Raw genomic sequence first — 21,863 nt, forward strand, 5'->3', positions numbered from 1 at the left:
GATTAATGTGGATGGCAGACTGGTGCTAAGTCACTGTCTGTGGCACCACATGCCATGTGAGTCTCAGCAAACACAAGTGTTTTGATGTTAGCTTTTAGTCACAGAGGCTCCTCACGTAGCACTATGTCTTTTGTGCCATGAAAGTCAAAGTGGGGAAAATATTCTACAGTTGTACTTAAACCTGGATCCTCTGAGACTGAAAACGCAGGCTGAGAAATGATACCTTGGTTAGCCAGGATGATGTGACAAAGTAAAAGCATAAATTAGAGTAAAATTAAAGTAAAAATTAACAGAGAAGTGTCCCTCACCTCTCCATGCTGCCCGTACTTGATTTCATACATTAGTATCAGCCCATTTGGATTTGTAGGCTCCAACCACTTCAGGTAGACAGTATTTTCTTCTTTTGCTTCCCATGCCACTGTTCCTGGAATGTTATCTGCTCCCTCTGTAAAATATTTACAAGTGATGTGAGAATACCTATCGCTAAAACAGGAACTTAGGCAACAGTTGATGGTGGGGGAAAAACAATAAAAGTGCATACTATCCTTTAGGTCACAAAGCATTGAAATGAGCACTATCTGACGATCCAGAGAATAAAATGCATTGGCCAGGATCTGGTTGGATAGATAAGCACTGCGTGATCTGCATTTTATCAGCATCTGCTTCTTCATTCCAAACCTTTCACTAACACCAAAGCCATGCAGACACAGCTAGTTCCACCAAATGGCTGCAAACAACAACCTGCTATAAAGGCAGCACAGACTGCCCCACTGACGTCCCTTCTCTATAGGTAAACTTAGGAAACTACTCAGTTTAAAGCAGAGTCTCATCAGCAATTGAGCAGTTGTATTTATCCCCAGTCACTTTCATTCTTGGCCACTTCATGACTTTTATTCAAATCCTAACAGGAGTATGAAGACAGTTTCAATCAAAGGTTACAAATAAATAAAATAATTTAGCTTTTAATTCTCAAAGCCATATACTAAAAATCTGGGAACACTTATGTCCCTTTCCCTGATCTCACAGACCTCCTTATTTCCTTGAAGTAAGCAATAACTTTTTACTGATACAGCTGAACCCAGATTATGAGAGAAACAAAGCAACATTACTACCACTCTGCATCAAATATTCCCAGACATCTGCTGGAGTCAGAAGTTCTTTGCTGGATGCATATGAGCTTACACTAAAATCATCTCTATTCTTCTCAGAAGAAGTACAATGCGTATAATTCCCAAACATGAGCACAGCATTCAGTGTTTCTTATTTGAAGTATTCTAGATGCCCATGATTGGACACCAGGCATCTCAGTACTCCTTCTGTTTCCAGGTTGGACAAATGCTTGGTCATTCTGTGACAGAAGAAACATTTGGCAAGCATTTCCACCAGCAGAACTAACATCTGTAAACAGTTCAGCATGAATACAGCAAAACTGAACACCAGCAGAGAAACGCTCCCTTGTCTCTATTCAGCATGCAGGGAACTGAAGAATAAAACCTTTTAATCCATCGTGTCTGCAGCTCTCATCTACAAAGCTGGGGAAACATTTCTCTCACAAACATCTAGGTACTAGAGGCAGGGCTGCCCTTCTCCAGATCAGAGGACAGGCTCAGTGTAGATGACTCAGTACACAGGAGGGACCAGACGACAATTAAACCACTGCAACGAACTTTCAAATAGTTCCAATTTATCTTCTAGCATTCAATTTTTATTTTATGCTCCCGACACTTCTGTGTCTGTTTTCAAGGATCTGCTCCCCCTGAGATTCAAATCCTCCCAGAAAGAAGGAACAAAACAAAACCTTTGTGCTTATGAGAGCATACCTGAAGGCATGGTTCTTGCAAAGACAAAGTTGGAAGCACTGCAACCAAGCGTGTCAGCTTCATGGTTGCAGCTGTGAATATCAATGCGGTAAAGAGTAAAAGGCTGCAGATGGGAGATCACAGTTCTCTCCTTGCCATCCACTTTGGTCTCAAAGAATGGGTATTCCACCTCACTCTCCTCTGTGTCAGAAACATTGGTGAAGTGATCTGTCCCAGTTGTGTTCCTGTTTCGAGTGGCCAAAGTGGCATTTGCGATTCGGAACACATCCCTCCGCTTCCGATCAGGTCTGTGGAGCAAATACAGAGAGGTCTCTTTAGAGAAAATGCACTTTTCCTCTAGGCTCAGGAAAACTGGTGAAGAAAACACAGTAAAACAGGTAAGTGCTTTTAGGAAGAAAAGATACACAAAGAATACTGCAAGGCAAGAAAACAGCTCTCTCCTTAGCTGAACCTGCAGCACATCCGCACATCCTGTTGCTTTCTTATGGTCAGAAAACAATCTACATTCTGAAGCTCAAAGTGAGCCACAAGATACATGTGCAAACTTCTGACCACCCTGCTGCTGGCACAATAAATTGAATAGCAAATATGGTTTCTCTGTTATTTAAAAAGCAAACTGCATTTGTATCTAATGACAAGAACGTTGAAGCTTGAAACAAAAATCAGAGGGTAAAGGTTTAAAAGGTTAGGGAAAAAACTGTTCTGAAGTCTGCTCAAGTAGCAAAGCTAACTCTCAATGGGCTTAACTTGTTGTTCTTCTCAGCTGCAATGGAAGTGCAGAACTTTGAGTGCATTGGACTGAGAAAAGAAATCCTGGACAGCCACTGAAAGGCCTAAGTGTCAACAACCACTGCTGCGTGGTCACTTGGCATCTCTGACTGTCTTACTTGAACAGAACCTCTGCAAAGGAACAATCTTCCTAGATGAGAAAACACAGCACTACTTCTGTGTATAGCAGAGTTGACGAGAAACTTCACTTTGCATCTCTGTGAGATTTGTGCACTGAATTAAAAACATGAGGATATACAGCAACACCACTACTTTCTCAAGTCTAAGGAACAGCTATAATGGCCAGGCTTCAGTGGCAGTACAAACATCCATATAAAAACACCCTATAAATATTTTGCTGGCGTGAGCTAACCATCACACGATTGCTTAAGAGAAGACACATTACTTGATCTTGTGTCAAGTCTGTGTCTGTTTTGCCCATCAGCACTAACCACGTAGGCAAGAGGGCTTCTCCACCTCCCACTGTCCTCCTCACTGAAGGAGGTGAGTGCCACTCACCAGCACTGCTCACACCTGGAAAGCAATGTATTAATTCAGGCAATTAATTGGCCTGAACCCTGCCCCACCTGCCACCACGTAGCACCTGGTCAGTGCAATGGATCTCAGTAACAAAGGTGAAGTCTACCACGTTCCTGCCAGAATAAGCTGCAGATCAGGTGCGTAATGTCTTCCCCGAGCACACAAAGGGAATAAGCTGATGCAACAGGAGAAATTAATTCACACTCTGACGAAATGTCAGAGCATTCAGCATGTTGCAGAGTGAGCCAAAGGAGCCCGACTTGATTTTGAAATCTGGCAGAGTGGATGATGTTTTTTTTAGTTGCCTACGAAATTTTCCAAATCCTTTTACTATGTCTTGAGGAGTCATTTTGACACCCTCAGATGCCATGTAAACCACAGCACAGAAATTAACAAAGACAAGAAAGAAGCTTCAGTTACCAACAAATTGTTTTAAGAAACATACAAGCCAATTTCATTTCTTGTCAGTGGGATGTGTGAGCATCTCAAAGGAGATGTAAGCATTTGCTTCTCCTCTCTACAGTGATATTTGTGGAAGTTACCAATCCTATTTGACTTGCTTTGGAAGAGTACTCATTGACTGTTTTAGTTCAATGGAAGGAAACAACTTTTCAAGTGCTAAAAGCACGTGGAATGACCCTCACTGAACTGATGGACAGTAGTACAAAATTTGTGATAAAAGTAATGAAAATACAACGCTTGTTTCTAATCAACCACAGAAGCACATATTAAAGTGTGAGCCTAGAAAGCACACCTTAAGCCACCAGCTTTACGGGATGCAACACGGTTCATTCTTTGGAGGCATCTGAAAAAAAAGTACAGTTCTGCCTGTTCCTTGGAGAAAAGCAAAGAGAAAGCAACAGAACTTGTTGGTGAAAACTACAATCATGTCACAGAGAGAAAAAGACCTACAGGAAAATGAGGCAAACGTGATTAAAATATCAAGAGACTGGACACTACGGCTTTGCTATCAAGCAGTTTCCTGCTGTGGTGAAAGGCGCAGATAAAGGCAAAAAAGCAAGTATCCAGGAAAACAAGGAAAAGGCTAGAGATAAAAACATGAAAATTCATCTACTCTGTTAAAGGAAGGAAGACAAATAGGACAGTGTAACAATGAAATTAAACTGACATTGGTAAAAAAAAAAAAAGCCATCTGAAATGAAAGCTAACTGTTCTTATACTCTGTCAATTCTGTAGTAACTTCTGAGATACCCTCTATTATAAACAGCATGCATCTCATCCTGCTTATTACAGAACTAAGGAACTTCATGAATAACTTTTCCTCCTGTGGTCATGAGCGTCTGTTCAAGACTAACCAGAGTCCTAACGTTTGAAATCTACCTCATGACTACAATAACACCATCATCCAAGAATTACACACAGTAATAGATCTACAGATTTCAAGCAACTTTAAAACCACACAGCTGAATATTTTCATGCAGTACTACATGCCACATTTCTTTCTTAATATCCTGGAGATAGGTACAACACTGGAAACAAATGCCACTACTGAGGCTTACAATAACACATTCAATAACTTCCCCCTTTGGAAAGAAAAAAACCACGAACATCAGCAGGTAACAAGCTGCTTAGATTTGTCCCATAGAGATATTTTACAAGCTCGATCTCTAATTTCCCTAACATAACATCTAAAGTTGCTTAGCTATGCAGCTATTTCTGAACGTTATACCTTATCTACCTTTGCTGTTACAAAACACACCCTTATGGCAATAAGTTAAGCAAAAGGGGAAACAGTCAGAGCTTTCAGGAAACTCTGTGAACTGATCAGCTTATTTGTTACTGTCTGAGGTCAAAGATCTGATATTTTCCTTTTGTTTGGGGAAACACAAGAAAGCCTGTGAGAAAAACAACACATGCTAAATGAGCAGACATTGCTGAAATAAAAAGAACCTTTTGTAAAAGCTGCTATGATAGATTTTCAGGTGGTTTATAATTTTAAAATGCTTTCAAAACTCCTTCATATTTCAAAAAATCCAAACTAAGCTCACATTTGTACCACCTCACATTGCACAGGAGGACCTGGGCAGTCACAGTGGCTGCTACCTCACCTTTGCAGCTGGTTCTTATTGTCAGTAGGGAAACACTGCATAAATCCAACCACAAGCACTAAACATGAATCAGCCACAGCTCAGATACAATACTTAGCACCTCCAAAGAGAGACAGTATTTATTTCCTCATTTTTTGGACAAAGCTAAGAAGAACTGCATATACTGTTCCTGAACCAAACAGGTCAATCCAAAAATGCCTTGAATAAAGACTCAAAAAAAACAAAAAAAAAAAAAAAGCCACCCTGAAAAGTAATATAACCCAGTTTCAATAAGCAACAGAGCCACACTTCAGAGTTCTCAAATACAGAGCTCGAACATAAACTTAACCTGTCAACAGTGGCAATGGATAGCATGCATGATTGAAAACTGACTCCTTATAGAAACTGTAACATGTTAAACAGCTATACAGTGTGTGCCAGGCTCCAGGGTCCAATTACCTGAAGTCCAGCTTACATAAAAGATAAATTCAAAATTCAAGGGTCAAAATCAGCAATTAATTCAGTATCTACTCTATGATGTTGAATCAATTACCATTCCGTGTGATGTGTAAGCAGTTGTGCTTATAACAGAAATAGAAATGTGGGTGTATTAAATATTTCTCTACAGCACAGACCCAGGAAACCAATATGCCCACCATAATAAGAGCAATGAGAAAGCAAAACCAGTTTCAATTCCGCAAGGTGAACATGTCTACAAATTTCAAAGGGAAACAAATCTTCAGACTGGAACATAAGCACTTAAATGGCTATTTAGAGAAAGATTACATTTGAAATCCTTCATCTGCCATGTGTTGTTCATCTTTGAAACTCTTAGAGACAAAGAGCTACTCAAGTGACTTTTGACTCAGAAAATAAACTATCACTGAAGTCTTCGAACAATATAGGTAAGAACTCTAACTATTAGCTAAATTTGAGACAGAGGGGTGAAAATTAGCAACTAAGAGAAAATGCAAAGTTAAAAGACTGCAGATTGCCTCATACATACTGAGTGACAACGTTAACATGCTCCAGGTATTACCTACACATGCTTTCTCAATCAGGAACCTGAGCTCAAGGAAATGTTTCTAGAAAAAAATGCATTACCTGGGGACAAAGATGGAGTTGTGAAGGAAGTTCTCAAAGACTTTCCGATACTCTGCTTCCTCCTTCTCAGCTTGCTTTTCTGCCTCTGTCTTGGGACAAGCACAACAAGGTCCTTTTTCTCCTCCACAGCCCTCTGGCTTCGTGGGTTCAGTAGCTTCTTCTGTATCAATGGTCCCATCAGCATATCTTCGAATTGGGACTTTATCTTAAAAAAAGAAAACAAACAAAAACCAGGAGGCTTATTGCTCTTCTGTCTGTATTATAAACATGGTAACAATCCACATTTACACATCCCTTTCTCTGTGAAGATATTCACAGAAGTACTGTGTGAAGCATGGCACAAGCTTCAACCCTTGGAAATAATTACCGTGGCAGGTAAGAGCTACAAGCATTACAGAACAACTACATTCAGTTTGCCTACCTTTGGAGCAGTAATTGTGTCTGTAAAGGTAACTGTCCTGAGGTTGCTGCTGCCATCGCACAATGTAATATGAGAGGTTGCCATTGGGAAGAGAGGGAGGATTCCATTTCACAATCAACTGGGAAGAGGAGTTGGATGCTGAAATAACATCCAAGGGAATGGATGGCACTGGAAGGGAAAAAAAATGAAGGTATTTTAAACCCAGAACATTCTACAGTATGTTTGGATGCAAACTTCTGAAGTAAATTAACTTCTATAGTGACTGAAAAAACCACCATCGGAGATGATTCCTCCTTATGGAATTAATAATTCTTACTAATAATGGTTATGTAGGGTCCATCTGTAACCATATACATCCTCAATCAAAACTGCACTTACTTTTGCCTTTGACAGTGGGATGCAGCCTGGCAGCCTAACTCCAAATGGTCATGCAATCCCTAATGAAAAAATATCTGAACAACAACAGAACCTTCATTCAAATTTTAATGTTGTTCTCGTAATTACTGACATTTTCAATCATTACACGTATCTTCACCTAAGTTCCATTTTGTACTAACAGAACTTGCACAGTAAGATAATAAGCACACCGACAGCGTTATCAGCTCTTCACCAAGTGAAGAGGATCTTACCTGCAGCATTGGTTCGTATATACACAATTTCACTTTTTGCTCCATGGATGTGATGGTTTTCCATCATGGTGAGGGTAACAGCCTTGACATAAATGGCATACTGAGTCCAAGGTTTCAATCCCTGCAGTAAAATTCCAGGGTCATTCTCCTTATTCGGTGGCAGGTCAACATCAACCATATTCCAGCTATTGGAGCCACATGCATCTTGTCCATCGTACTCTGTCACATTTTTGAATGGCCTGAAACATTGAAAGGAAAAATTCAGCAAGATATTTATTTCCTCCAAAAAACTGTCATACATTTATCCAAGTACTCAATGTTCTCATCTTAGCTTTTCACCTAACACCATTCTGAACCTCCCTTTAAACCCCCCAAACTGCTTGCAGAGTTATTAATATACTAATTTGTATTTTCTCTCTACTTTAAATCTGAGATCTTACAAAGATAGACAAAGGTGGCTAGACCTCTGAAGAAATTATGCTCCCTCCAGTAACTGCTTCCTGCTTCAAGAAATACTAATGCAGAAAATAACTGAGGTTGAGTAATCTACATCATTTCAAATATTAAGACAAGTCGAGGTGATAGGTTAAACTCCTGAAACATGACGTCCTCCTAGTACTATGATTAGGGATCTCAGCAGAAACAGTATGACCTAGTGAGCTCAAAATTAGTGCCCTGAGAATACCTCAAGCCATCCAACTCATTTTCTCAAATTTGAAACTATCCAATGGATTTAAAATCCATTTATAGTCTTCAGTCAAGATAATCCTCATTTTAAAGGAGGCTTTTACTCAACCAAGAATAGAAATCAAATGAAAGCAGGATGTGAGGACGAATTACGTAAACTGAATGAAATATGTAAACTGTGAAGTAGAAGCTACCTGAAGGACTTCTGCTGACTAACTTGTCTCAGTGAAATGACAGTCAGAATAAAACTGCCTACTATCCCTTGACTGTCTCCATTAGCCTCTGAAGGTATCTACTCACGCTTCTTTGTAGTAAACAGTGAAGCTAATGAGATCTCTGTAATCCGGAGGGCGATATCGTTCCCACGTCAGCTTAATCCGATTCTTCAGCGTTGTGTTGGAAACAAAACGCAGAATGTGGCTCTCACCTGCAACACAGGAAGACATCACAGGGCAGAGTTATCACTGCACTGCCTGATGGCTTTGCTTAATAGTCACTGCTTTTTCTTATGTACCAGATTTTGCTAATTAGTCTTTCCAGCAGTGCTTATGATACCACAGAATGCAGGCAGTCTTTGTCTCCTTATATCTCAGTATTTCACCCTGCTATATTTGAATGCTTAGGGGTAAGTGTTGGCCTGGCCTTGGCAATCATTTCAGTATACACTGGAGCTATTTATTCTTTGGGGTTTTTTTTGAAGCACATTTCCTTTTAATGCACCATCAGAAAGCTCTTGAAAACTACTTCAGCCTCTCCCTGAATGAGAAATCGAAGTCCTGTTTATTCACAGGACTGGTTTAGTAGCACTAAATTCATCATCCAATTGTAATGCACAGACAGAGATGTAAGTGGCCTCTATCTTCTCACTTTCTGAGACAATTTCAGACTGGATAATTGCAATTTGTTTTTCTGGAGAATAGACAAGACAGAAAGGATAAAGTTTATATTCCTACTCATTACAGGCTGGACCAAAACCTCCAAAACTCGGATCATATACTGCACAACCATTTGATGGCAGCAGCTTCCAGCTACTCTTCTGAACTGAGCTGGATGGAAGCTGGCAGCTTTGAAATGAATGGCTTCCCACTACCAAGTCACTGAGTTTTCCAATCCAAAACAAAATAGCATTTTAAAAACTCAGTGCTTGGATGAAGAAATTGTGTTCTAAGTGTCAACTGCGCGACAGTTTGTAATGCTTCATACAAGTCTCCAAAAATAAAGGGGGTTTCACCCTCATGTACACTGGCACTGTTGGTGCTATCTTTTCAAAGGCAGTTCAGCTTTTGTTGATTCTTTTCCCCTTCTCAGAGTCAGAAAGCTTTCTGTAATGTTTTTTTTTTAAACAGGCAGTGGCTGGCACTTGCCTCAGTGGTAGTAAGGACTGGCTGTGTGTCTGTAACTCCTCCAGGACTGCAAGCCTTTGCTCTATTGAATGTGCAAAGAATGGAGTGTGCTTACAACAAGGATCTATGCCATCTGCATTTATGCATCATGCCTAAAGAGACATTCAGCAGAGTACGTGCCCTAGTTTTGTGAATACCATCCTGAACAAGGGGATTTGACTTACACAAGATACGTTTTAATTTACTCAGCTCCAAGAGCATCACAAACAGACCAAAGAAAAATGCACTGTCAGTTCAAAGAGTGAGTATGAGGTCAAAACTGTAAGCATTCTGTCTTCTTAATTCCTACAAGAGAGATTGCTTGTAAATGTGTTGGTTACACCTGGAGACTTTATGTGAACTCCACCAAAGCCTACAGAGGACTTCCCAATAACTTTGACCATGGCAGAATCCAAAATTAAATGCAGACACTGAAGTTTAAGCACACCGCAGAACACTAAAAGTAAGTCTGCAAATCAAAAGCAATCTGAAAAATACAGCACCAAAAAAAAATGAGTGTGTAACAAGCACTTCTAGTAACAAGATGCAATATTTGGCAGGAGCTGAAAAGAAGCTCAGAAGTAACACAAATGGTTTATTTTAGTGTCTCTGAAATTGTTATGTCAGCAGCTTCCTTAATAACAAGAAGAGTACATACATCTGAGAGAGAAAAATATCAATAATTACATAAATTTGCAAATGAAACAGAGCAACTGCTCTTCATTGGCCATACCAAAGCCCAAGGTTTTATTGACTCTGTTCCTATTGTTATAGGATGCTGCTGTCACAAAGTTTTCTGAAAGCAGATGCCTTTATCAGTTTTTATAGATGATGTAGTGACTATGTAACCACAATTTTCCACTAATACAAACATACTTTCAGCTACATTTACACAAAACAATCAAGCAGAATGACTGAAAGCCTAGTGTAGTTTCTAACTTCTATATGTTGTAATAGTCAACAACACAGCCATGTGGTGAATGGCTTTTTGTTTTGTTTTCATGTTGTAACTTACAAGAGGCTCTCTCCCCATTGTTCCTTGGATTTATATCTCCTTTGCTCTGTCGCCCTTTGGTTCCAGAAACTTCCTCCATACGGTAGATCTCAGAAACACACAGTTTAGGATTAAATGCAAAGTACATTTTCCCCTCCTTGATCGTCAAGTTATGATGGTTCCAGTCCCACAGCTGCTGCAGATTGTGGTTATCGAGCACATAAAAAGAATAATTCCTAGAAGAAAATTTTTGAAGGAAAATATCAGTTCTAATTCATTGCCAATTCCCATCAAGAATGCCTTAATATAAGCAGACTTTAAAATACTGCGCTTCCTCTCATTATTTTAAACGGGTATTTAGCAGAGTGAATGATTCTCTTCTCTCCCACAGAGCACGTTTTTCTGACTTTGGTCAGAGGGCAGAGGAATGACTAACACAGGACCCCAAGGCTGACACCACATTGTGCAAAGCCCACTCCAACATCTGTTTTAATTGTAGAAAAATATGCAAGCTGCAGGAAGGAATATAAATTCGTGTCCTCTGGACAGCAGGTCTCTACAGTAGATTTTCCTTTTAGTGGCAAATGGAAGCGATGACCTTGTATACCTTATGGGAAGAAAAGCAAGCTGCAGTTCTGATGATAAATAAAAAGGTGAACACAGCTGTCTTGCTTATGTTTACAAAAGCAACTGTAAGAGTTTGCATAGTGAAGCTTCCTTGCCTCTGTGTCTTAGTTTACCTTTTGGCCCAGTAGAGGCTTCCTGTGCTGTGCCAAGTACAGTTGTGCCTATACATCAAAACTGACAGGGAAGAGTAGCATGGACTGCACAGCACAGGACCCACACTTCAAAGTGCACAGCTAATAACACAGGCAGCAGCAGCACGTGCTGAGCCCACTCCCAAAGCACAGCAGGGGAAAAGCATGAGCATCCTTTATTTCCACAGACATTAAATGCAAAGTTGTTTGTGTAAATCCTATCCCGCAGTAAGAAGTTGTTCCTGGTGCCACTCAATTGTGCTGAAAAAAACAGGTGCAGCAAGAGCAGGATAACAGGCTGCACACCAGCAGTAAGACAACACCTGCAAAAACACATTTTGGGAAGGCAGAGTCAGGAAAGCACAATTAGGAAATTAGTTAAAGGTTTGTGTAGCTGATGGACTTAAATGAAAAGAACCTATTACGTCAGCATTTATGATATTATTCTCTAAGAAGTCCTACCAACTTGAGTACATCAATGTACAACTGACTATTAGCACAGGAAATCCCTGCAACCTGTGATGCCATTTTAGCTCAGTAAGCTCCCATCAGCACAGTTAAAACTGCAAATCCTATGCATCCTTTCAACAGCAGTCAGAGTTAGCTAGGGCAACGTGGCAGACACATCACGCTGCTCATAAGAAGCTGGCACACCAGAGACTCATTTATGGTTTTCTTTCCACTGTTTCAACTAAAATTTAGCATTCATTCCTCCCTCATCCAACCTGAAGTGAGAACTGCATTCTGTTTGCAACCTGCACAGAACACAGCTGCTGTTTCTCCTACGATGCCAAAATGCTCAGAGTATTTTCAGAACAATGTGAAAGAGACGTGCTTTATCCTATTTCCAAATGTCTCCTAAATATCCAGGGCCTGATTACTAATAAAAGCAATACACCTGGTACCACTGCAGTAAGATGCTGAGAAGAATGTGCCCTGGTGACTAACAGTTGAAAAGGGAGTTCATGCATGCATGTTAAATGCTTCTTGCCAGGGGAGAACAGCGATGCTACACTGCATGTGGGATTCAGCTACTACCAAAAAGTGTGTTTATTTGTTACAGATGACTAAAATCCCAGCAGCTCCCTGTGCACAGGTCAGAAGATGACACTTCACTGTAATTAGCTATGTGATTAAGCAATGGCAACTAAGCTTTTCAGCAAAGACCCAAAAAGCTGGACCCAGATTTAAAGCAATAAACAGGTGTGGCTCTATGGCTACAGAAACCATCTTAAATATTTAATAACAGCCCAGCCCATCTTCTGCTTACAACTGTGGCAATTATGCTTCAGACACAAGAGAGAATTCTTGTATTAAAGCATGAGAAATAATTCTTGTATTTCAGGAGTCAGAAAAATGGGGCAAATCAAGTACACAAGGGTGCTTTATACAGCTGCACACCGACCAGGATTTCTATGGACGGTACTTTTAAAGGCATCCACACAAGTTTGAGCAGCAGTCCGAGGCAAAGCAAGTAAGTCCTAAGGGTGCCTACATACACTGCGAGTATAAATCAGTGGAAGTTATTCTGGCACCATGCAAAGCACCAAGGAAAACAGACCTGGAATGCTAAATCTAGACCCAGGCACAGGAGAGATGCAATGCTGCATGGCTTAGAAAGTGGAGCAGCAGGCAATGGGAGGGCACTTATGGCTTGGGTTGTAAATAATGATTATATCAGACACTGGCTCCAACAGCTGTGGAAAAAAATAGGGATGTCAAGGAAGATAGCAGGGAAGGAATGGAAGATTCAGTGTGGGAAAACAAAGCCCTGCCACTCAAACCCTTGAGAGCATATCAGTGTAAACGACTGGAGAGCATGACTTGAAGGACAGGCTGAACCTCTGAACAGAAGTAGGAGGCACATCTGGTCCCAGGCTGTGCCATAAAGAGCCTCAAGGCAACCTGCATAACCCATGAACACCCGCAGGAAAGCATTCCCACAAGGTGATGTATATCCCAACTGTGGAGCACCCACAGCTACTGAATTATTGACTGCATACATTAGAAACCTGCTTCACACTGTATCTGCACGCAATGCTGCACCTGTCCACAAACACACAGCATAAGGCAGCGATGCAGAACATCTCCACAGCAAGAGGAGATACTGCTAAAGAAATTGCTCTATATAACAAGCTTTCAATCACCTTCTATCCCCCTTCTCAGCATATATGACACCAAAAGCTCTGGGAACAGAGTAATGACCAGCTAAGTTTGCTCCTAAAAGGAGGTTAACACACGATCTGCAAAGGCAATTGACTTGCACCAAAAAGAGAACAAGAATTGGCAAAGGAATGTGAATAGCTGGCTGCAATGGCTACAGGAGACCAGGCTAGTAGCAGACAGAGCCTGACGAGCCTGGAATGAGACAATTGACCTGTCAGACACACAGAGAAGCTGTTCATCTCAGTGCTACAGTGTAGAGAAAAAGAAAGCCCATTAGGCCAGCTGGGACATCAAGCAATATGAAAACAAAAAGGAAAATGCTTACTGCTTTACACGTACAAAACATCAGCTAAGAAGCTGTCTATTAACTCAGCACACATTCTACACCTGTGTGGCCCTGATCACTGATGAGAACCTGGTGGTAACAGAACCAAACACACACACAATAACATGGCAGGGAGCAGTTGTGCCCTGGCCATCATCTCCTCACTTGCTCCTTCATGTTCCAGGTACCCAACACTTGGAGAAGTGCTGCCCATGTGCCACTCACTCACAGAGCAGAGATGAGCACACAGCACTCAGCAGAGGACAGGATGGAATGGTCAGGCAGAGCAGGCATCAGACTACAAATGAAAATCCTGCAGGGAACACAGAGACCTTTCCTGCACATCTTCATTTCAGTTTCCCTACACATAAGGGGCATTTTTTTGTAGTGGGAATGCATTCCTTACTCTCATGGCGTTCAAAAGAAGTGAAGAATATCCTTAAACAACTGAAGTTGTTGTGGTGCTTCGTTTAACCTCCCTCTCACCCCTCAAGGCAGCACTGCCATAAACTACTGTTCAAGTACAACGGTACTTCCCTCCAGTACTAACCCACTCCCTGATGTTCACAGCTCTGCCAAAGTCCCAGTTCAAGATCACTTCTTCCTTGCTAGGTGTCTACTTTCATCTAAATATTTTTGGAAATGTTATTTAGCTTGTGGTAATGCCTAAATTACGCTAGGTATTTTCCAGGCAAAGTGCCCCAGATACCAGCATGCAACTGGGGACGTTTCCTAGCATAGGCAAGTCTTAGCTCAGGTAACTCGACTTCCCTCAGCCCCATGTTCCTCTTCAAAGCTGCACCATTTACTTTTCCACTTGGGAATAACATCTTAAGACCTGCCATTTCTCATATCAGCTGATATCTGTTTATTGACATAGAAGGTAACAGCAACATATATGTTACTTTAACCTCAAAACTGAACTCAAATTTATAGAGTGCAAGAGAGAGGGAGAAGAGGGGCAGGAAAAAAGACAGAAAACTGGAGTATCTGTTAGAACACAGCACATGGTAAGTGGCTCAGCAAAGTGACAGGCATCTAGGATTTACAATTAGAAACAAGCCTTTCTGTAGAGCCAACGTTCTCACTGAAGAAAAAAAAACCTGTGTTTTTCAAGTGCCAGATGAAGAGCTGCCCTTTAACTTGCTCTGTCAGATGATGGAATTTGAAGAATTTAAGGCTGACCAAAGACTAGCCTGAGAGAAGCAGGGAGGTTGTGAAGAATCTCTCATGCTGTAACTTTATCCTGCTGGGGCAGATAAACCAGACATAAGAAATCTTTCCCATGACCTTCCCACTACCTTTTCCTACACAATGACCCAAAACTCCTTGTTTAATAATTCTCTCATTACTGACAGAGACTTACTTTTCCCACAGGATATTGGGTTAAACTTGAACTGAAACTAAATTCAGGAAGAGAAGGAGGAACGCAGCTTCCTGAATGAACATCAACACACCTGAGTGCTGCAAGTTCTGTGGAGGTTAAAAACTTGTTTCTGCTACCTATACCATCATGGAGAAACAGGAGCTGTATCCAACTGTGTCTGCAAAGCAGCTGAAGTATCACATATTTTATACGCATTACAGAAACAGAATAACCCACAGCAACCATTTCAGGGGGATCGACTTTCATCTTCCTGACCAAGCTACTTTCTGCTTGACAATTAATTTAATGCTAGCATTTTACAGAACTGCACACAATCACTTGCAAACTGTTTCATACTAGTTGAGTCTCTTCCAGTTGCAACCCCCTCATTAGTGAAGTTTATTAGCAGAAGAGATCACTGTATAAGCAGTACGTTAATGTTCATTAGGAGACTTGGTCTCTGTGGCTTTCTATTAAAAGTTAAATTGCACCTACAAATGTGTAAGCACTTACCCATCCACCTGCTCCTCTCCCAGAATATACCGCAGGTTCTTCAAGAAAGACAGGGAAACCAATGCATGGGAATGGCGAATCTTCACGTATCCTGTAACTGTCTCAATCAGACCCATGAAATTCTCCAGTTCTGACGCGATGTTATCTACATCAAGAAAAAAATAGTTTTATTATTCTAAAATCCATAGCTTTTTTCAATATCCGACTTTACTCAGTGCCAGTTTAGTAGAAGAAAATGTTTGCATTTGTTCCTTTTGAAAATGACAGACAACAGTATTCCTCCTGAAGTGGCAGCTAACTGCAGACAGATGGACAAAGGACAAAAGACAGAGCAACACTGGAAAGACACTCATGCTTTTCTGTATTGTTATACACGTTTCTTCCCCAGACACTGCACTCTGAAGACAGCACCAAAACCTGAGCCAGCATTCTGGCCAAGCTGAAAAGACCCTTGTGTAAATGCACACATCCATGGGAATGGAATTGTTCCTCAGGTCCAGAACAAGGCTCAGGCAGAAACCACAACTGGAAAATGGAGAATGAGACTGAAGACAAATGTGAAGAGGTAGAAAAGTGTGCTACTGGTCTCCAATGGGGCATAAAACACCAATTTCGGTGACTTAGAAAGCTCTGCCCAACAAACTTGGAAATCTATGAAACAACGAAGACAAAATGATAAGGATGTCCTCGTGCCATGGAGCATGTTTCATAGAGCACACTAGAAGTGATTTTCCACACTAAATTATTTAAACCTCTTCAGAATTAGCTCCACTCTTCAGGACTGCCATCTCCCTAGGACACGTACTGTCCTTGCCAAGGTCTGCAACATCCCACCCTTCACCAGGCTCAAGGATTGCAGTCCTTGCCTGGCGTCATGCTCTTCAGCAAACTTAGATAACAGATAAGCAACAACATCCCCTCTTCACACACACTTGCTCCAGGTATCCTGAACATCTCTCCTGATGTAGAATCTACTAGCAACAGCAGAACCATGAGTGAAGTCACGCACATACTGCTGTTTCTAAACCCCATAATTTTTAGAAGCAGCAGAATGAAGGGAATCAAATATATATGAGAAGGTTTCAACCATATTCATGAAAGCAAAAAGGACCTTCCATACAGAGACAGATTTCCAACAAAAACTAACAGCAATTTTTACCGTGTGTTACTTTAAAAGCTCACCAACTGTCAGAACTTCCCTGACTGATGAATCACATCTCTGGCAAATTTAATCCAGAGCTTGTTCAAGACATGAAACAAAGAAGGCCAGCTCACTAAGGATGACCATTCAAAGGCACAGTGCTGGGCTTTGTATGAGCTTTTAGAGCTAAGGACTGCAAGTTTTAGCAAGACAACACATCTTGCCTAACAAACCAAGGCCATTCCCTGCCTTACAGTGCCACACCCTACTTGTGGAGAACTCTTACTTACCTACCCAGATGCAAGGACTTCCCACTTTCTCACTTTGTTGAGGCTCTATTACTCCTTTGGGACTATTTCTCATCTCCTTGCCTAGTCCTGGTTCCTTGCCCAGCTGAATAAATCTAAAGAAAATACCAGCTTTCCCTGCTTCATGGTTAGTAGCTGACTACCTATTCCATTCTACCACTGGAGAATGGTGCTGCTACAAGTGGCCCAAACAGGAGCACTGCTATGGAACTAGAAAATAAACAGGTCACTGAGTTTTTTTTATGTTCCTGTTATTATGCTGACAAAAGAAGAATATTAAAAGCAGTCTTATCAGAGGTTCATAAAGGCAGGGCAGTCACTTACTTCCACGACGGATGTTGATCAGCAAATTCCCCTTGAGAATCGTGCATCCCTGCAACATTTGTGCTGATGTGACAGAGTCGATGGTCTTCGTTTTCCCATCCTCACAGATTTTGGGGCAGGGCCCCTCACAAGGACTGCAGAACATACTGTTTGGAAAGAGACAGAACATCAGCAGTGATACACAGCTCAGATTCTACAGACTGCTTTGAATTTCATTTGGAAAGATGTTTTCATATAAAGCTTAGGGAAATACATCAACCTACAATGAAAGTTACCACACTTGTGCAGACAACTTATAGGTAAACATAATATGCTTGTAGGACACCAGAGAGGGTGGCACATCACACCTCCTGTCTACAGCAACATAGAAATAATCAATTGGACTCCTACCTACTGTTTGCCAGTTTCTTAAAGGCTCTGTTATCCTGAGCAGAAGGCATTTCAGGTAAAAAACAGCACCATTTTAATTTACTCCAACTTAATTACAACCACAAAGACGACCCTTCTAACCTACACAAACATCAAGTGCTATTGAAGTTTTGTGCTAATTCAGAGTCAACCTCCAAAAATAGACCAGCTAGGAACTGGAGATGGGCAAGTACAAGATTCTATGAAGTTTTCTTTCTCCATGCCCTTAAAACAACATTTCAAGACCAGCGCTAGTGTTTTAACCTGGGAAAGACAGCTGTGGGTGCATACAGCCCTGAGTGACACAGAGCAAGCGAGCAGTGAATTAATCACTATTTCTTAGAGCGTCAGAGGTATTAAAATAGCAAGTTCAAACAAACAAAAAGATGCACCTTCGCACAAGACAGAACTAATTTGTGTAACTCATTGCAACGAGGACTGGGAGAAGCAGACAAGAAGCATAAACAGATCCAAAACGGATTACACAAGAATAGGTCCACCTGTGACCATAAAATGTGAAGACAGGCATAGCCTAACTCAGAGAAACCTGACTGTCAACCTGACGTGTCCTGCCTCTCATACTCAAAGACATCCATAAGCATTTTAACAGGCCAAACTCAAGTAGCAAGAACACAGGCTAGCCTTAGCCTTTGGCTACAGCACCTTCATAAAGGCTATGCCATTAAAGGAATGTGGAGAAAACATGCCCTCTGATCACTCCTTCTGGTCTTTCCTGATTCAAACTTGTTTTTGATCTCACTAATGAAAACACTAGAAATAAATTGAATTTCATCATTACTTGCCCTGAATTATTGCTTTAGAGGGGAAAAACAGGGAAGAAAAGGAAAGGAGTTCCAAAGACAAAAGCATCTGATGCCAAAAGTGATCAGCACAGACCTCCTATTTATTCTCTTTAAAAGAAACTGAGTCCACTTTCTTCTAAGACTTAAAGACACACGTAAATTGATAGCAATCATTTTTCATGCGCTAACAGTATAAAGAAGGAAGCCTCCTTTTCTTACTTGTAAGGTCCTATTTCAAAATCCTGCACTATAACATGCCACAAACCACTAAAAGCTACATACACAAGCAAGAGGCATTCAACTAAATGTACAAAGAATGCGGGAAATGCTTTCCATTTGCAACTATTTGTTAACACCACCTCTGGGGAAGAAAACATTCACTGGCCTTGGGTTACAGCTCCTTTCAATCTCTGCAGCTGAGCACTACACTGAGATAAGATAGGACAGTCATGTACTTCAGTGTAAGCAGCTCAAACAGCTGGGACTACAACCTCAGGTAGATAAGTGGAAGATTTCTCTGGTGAATATTGGGCTTCCAGCAAACACAGCGTTGAGCTGCTTACAACTAAATGTGAAAAAGGGACTGCCTTGCTGCTTGAGTGAACGGATGAATGCTATGCACAGACACACAGCTGGTGAAGGTATCATCTCAACCACCTCTCCAAAAACCTCTATCTTACAGCAGCTTGTAAGGGCTGTAATCTTTTTGGTGTAGCACTGAAGCACCTTCCCTTACTTATCAAGGGTCTGGGTCAGCAGGGAACTGCAGATGTTTGCTTAACCCCAGGTAAAATAAGAAAGTGCTAAGTACACATCACTCCAATTGTTAGAATGAAATAAGTGGAGGTAAGTTACATCCTTGCAGAAATTTATTCTGTATAGTATTATCTGCATCATTTTTGTAATGAACTTCATGATTTTCTCTTCTAAAACATCATCGCTATCTTCTGGAAACAATGGGGGGAAAAAAGGTAATTAAGTTACTGAAGAACACATGTCTAAAAAGCAGGTATAAATAAAGCAAATGTGTGAAACAAGATAGCTCCCACAGTTAGCTGTGTGTGACAATAGTGATCTGCCAATCTTCAGCCTCCTCTTTTCTGGCTCTCACTTTCTTTTGTTGAAGACCTGGTTTTGCACTGTTCTGACCTCCTGAAGTCATTCAGAACGATCAGCACGAACCAACTGTGCACAGCCCATAATTAGACCTCTAAATGATGTCTGAGCAAGCGTTTACTGGGAAGTCACGAAATTCCAAATCACACCTTCCACCAAATGCAACTAGCATCACAAGGCTGCCACAGAGCAGGGAGGTGAGAATAAACATGCTCACTGCGACGGACTCTCCGAAAGCTTCGTTACCTTTGGCTCCCATTCCGTATGAATCCAGAGGGGCACTCTGCCATGCACTCATCGTTGTGGATCACAAACCTCTCGTATTCACTTGTTTCAGTGGCAGGGACTTTGGAGCAGAACTCCTTGGTCACGCAGCGCCAACCCTCGAACTTGTAGGTGTTGGGAGGGCAGGTGGGCATGCAGACCCCCTCGTAGTAGTAGTTGCGGCAGGCCACGCAAGCAGTGTTGTTGTCGGGTGCTGTGCAGCTCCCCAGGCACTCAGGATGGCAGCACTCGTTCTGGTCTGTGCAGGCTCTCTTGCCACATGAGCTGGGGCACACTGCAAGAGAGAAGGCAAGGGATGTGAGTGGGAGCTGTGAAATAAGGGAGATGGTATTCAAGAAAAACCCCCATCTGCACAAATCTGTGTTTTCATTGCCTGGGCTCTAGAGCAGCTCTGCAAAAGAACCAGTTCCTTTAAAACTGATAAAACTCACTGGTTTTTTCCTGTTTCAGTTACCTGAAAATATCCTTTTTTGCAGATGAAATTTGTAACATGAGTCAACGAAATAATGCAGATTTGAAAGGAAGACAGCATCAGGATACTGGAAACAATCTCATCCCAAAGCCCTAGAATTATGGGGTTTTTTTTTGTTGTTTTTTTTTTTTTGTTTTGAGTACTGAGTTATTGTCTTTCTAAGCATTTCTTGCCTTTCTCATTTGTACTTCAAATTGGTCTTTACTGGCAAGAAAACAAGCTTCCTATAAACAACTTAATTACACTTGTACAATAAAGCACTGCTATACTACAGCACACATGGTTAGGTCAACCCCAACGTAGCATCCCAATGTTGCTTATGTGTGCAGAATGAGGTTTAATAAAGTACAGATGGTAAACATCAAATACTGTGCAATCACAGGCACTGCTATTTCCCCCTGAATAGCATAACAGAATTCTGCCTTATCCCCAAATTCCAGATTTAGAGGACAAAATATGTAAAGTACAACAAAAAAAAAATTAAGAAAGGGGTGCAAATGTATCGAGACATTCGTTTTCCATGAAAGCATTTCAGCTTGGAGGAAATGAACAACGAGCAGAACCGTCACCAGACAATCTCACTATTGTTACATCAAAAGAAGTGGCAGCATTATATTTATGTAACAACAACATTTTGATTGCAGCTTTGTACGGCCCTTTAGCCATGCGAGCTGTGTGCCAGAGGCTCTGTAAACAAACACAGATAGGAAATCTGGTTTGCATTAAGTGACTGTTTTCCACTTTCTAACTTAGCTAAAAAACAGTACCAATAATAACAGCGTAAAACAGAATTTCAGTAGTACAACTCCAGTGTGATCCAAGCAAAGCACCACGAGACACTTAAATTGGGCTATTTGAGCAAAAAGCATATGACCAGCACAGAAGATGAACGTCCAAAAATGAACATGGAAGCAACGTGGGCACCAGAGCCCAGCCTGCAGGGGAGCACCACGTTTTAAGAAACCGTCCACAATTCCACAGAAGAAATTCTGCGCTGCAACTTCCTCCCCACTGGCAAAAACCCACCAATATTACACACCAACAAGGAAAAAAGCATATTGGTGTAAAGTCTCTTACAGATGGTCACTTGCACCAGTGCAAAAGGAGTGGAGTGTTGCCTGTACACCACCCCAGTAAGGCAGGCACACACACAGCACTACCACACTGGCAACTACTAAGGAATTAAGGGAAAAAGAAGTGTGCCTTGCTAGCAGATGGACTGCTGTTCTGAGTGGCTGTCAGAACCTCAGTTAGTGTGGTAGCTACGTTCCCAGTTCAAAGCCCTACTAAGAAGCAGCACATACCCCTGTGCATCCACAAAGTTCTAGATCTACTGAAGCAGCACTGCATGCTTCCATCTGGACAGACACCTGCTAAAAACAAAGGCTGCCGCACTAAGTGCTCATGTGAACGTAGCAGAGAAAGAGCGAGATGATTTCATTCCTGGGAAAGACTTCCATACTGCCTTGGTGAAATTCAGGAACA

General features: G+C 41.3%; 1 protein-coding gene across 2 annotated transcripts in view; it reads right to left on the reverse strand.

Moving 5' to 3' along the window:
- The window catches only part of IGF1R (insulin like growth factor 1 receptor), a 133,174-nt gene that overhangs the window by 16,779 nt on the left and 94,532 nt on the right, over positions 1–21,863 (reverse strand). For both annotated transcript variants that reach the window (XM_065734037.1, XM_065734036.1), the window contains exons 3-12: positions 19,868–20,180; positions 17,295–17,440; positions 15,522–15,666; positions 10,415–10,629; positions 8,318–8,444; positions 7,331–7,569; positions 6,702–6,869; positions 6,281–6,485; positions 1,821–2,107; positions 309–445 (exon numbers count right to left, since the gene is read on the reverse strand). In XM_065734037.1, coding sequence (XP_065590109.1) covers positions 309–445; positions 1,821–2,107; positions 6,281–6,485; positions 6,702–6,869; positions 7,331–7,569; positions 8,318–8,444; positions 10,415–10,629; positions 15,522–15,666; positions 17,295–17,440; positions 19,868–20,180 — 1,982 coding nt within the window. The remainder of the gene's footprint in view (positions 1–308; positions 446–1,820; positions 2,108–6,280; positions 6,486–6,701; positions 6,870–7,330; positions 7,570–8,317; positions 8,445–10,414; positions 10,630–15,521; positions 15,667–17,294; positions 17,441–19,867; positions 20,181–21,863) is intronic.

Source organism: Cyrtonyx montezumae, unplaced genomic scaffold, assembly GCF_038088225.1.
Source record: "Cyrtonyx montezumae isolate F1298 unplaced genomic scaffold, pur_monq_1.0 scaffold_17, whole genome shotgun sequence".
NCBI classification, from domain to species: Eukaryota; Metazoa; Chordata; class Aves; order Galliformes; family Odontophoridae; genus Cyrtonyx; species Cyrtonyx montezumae.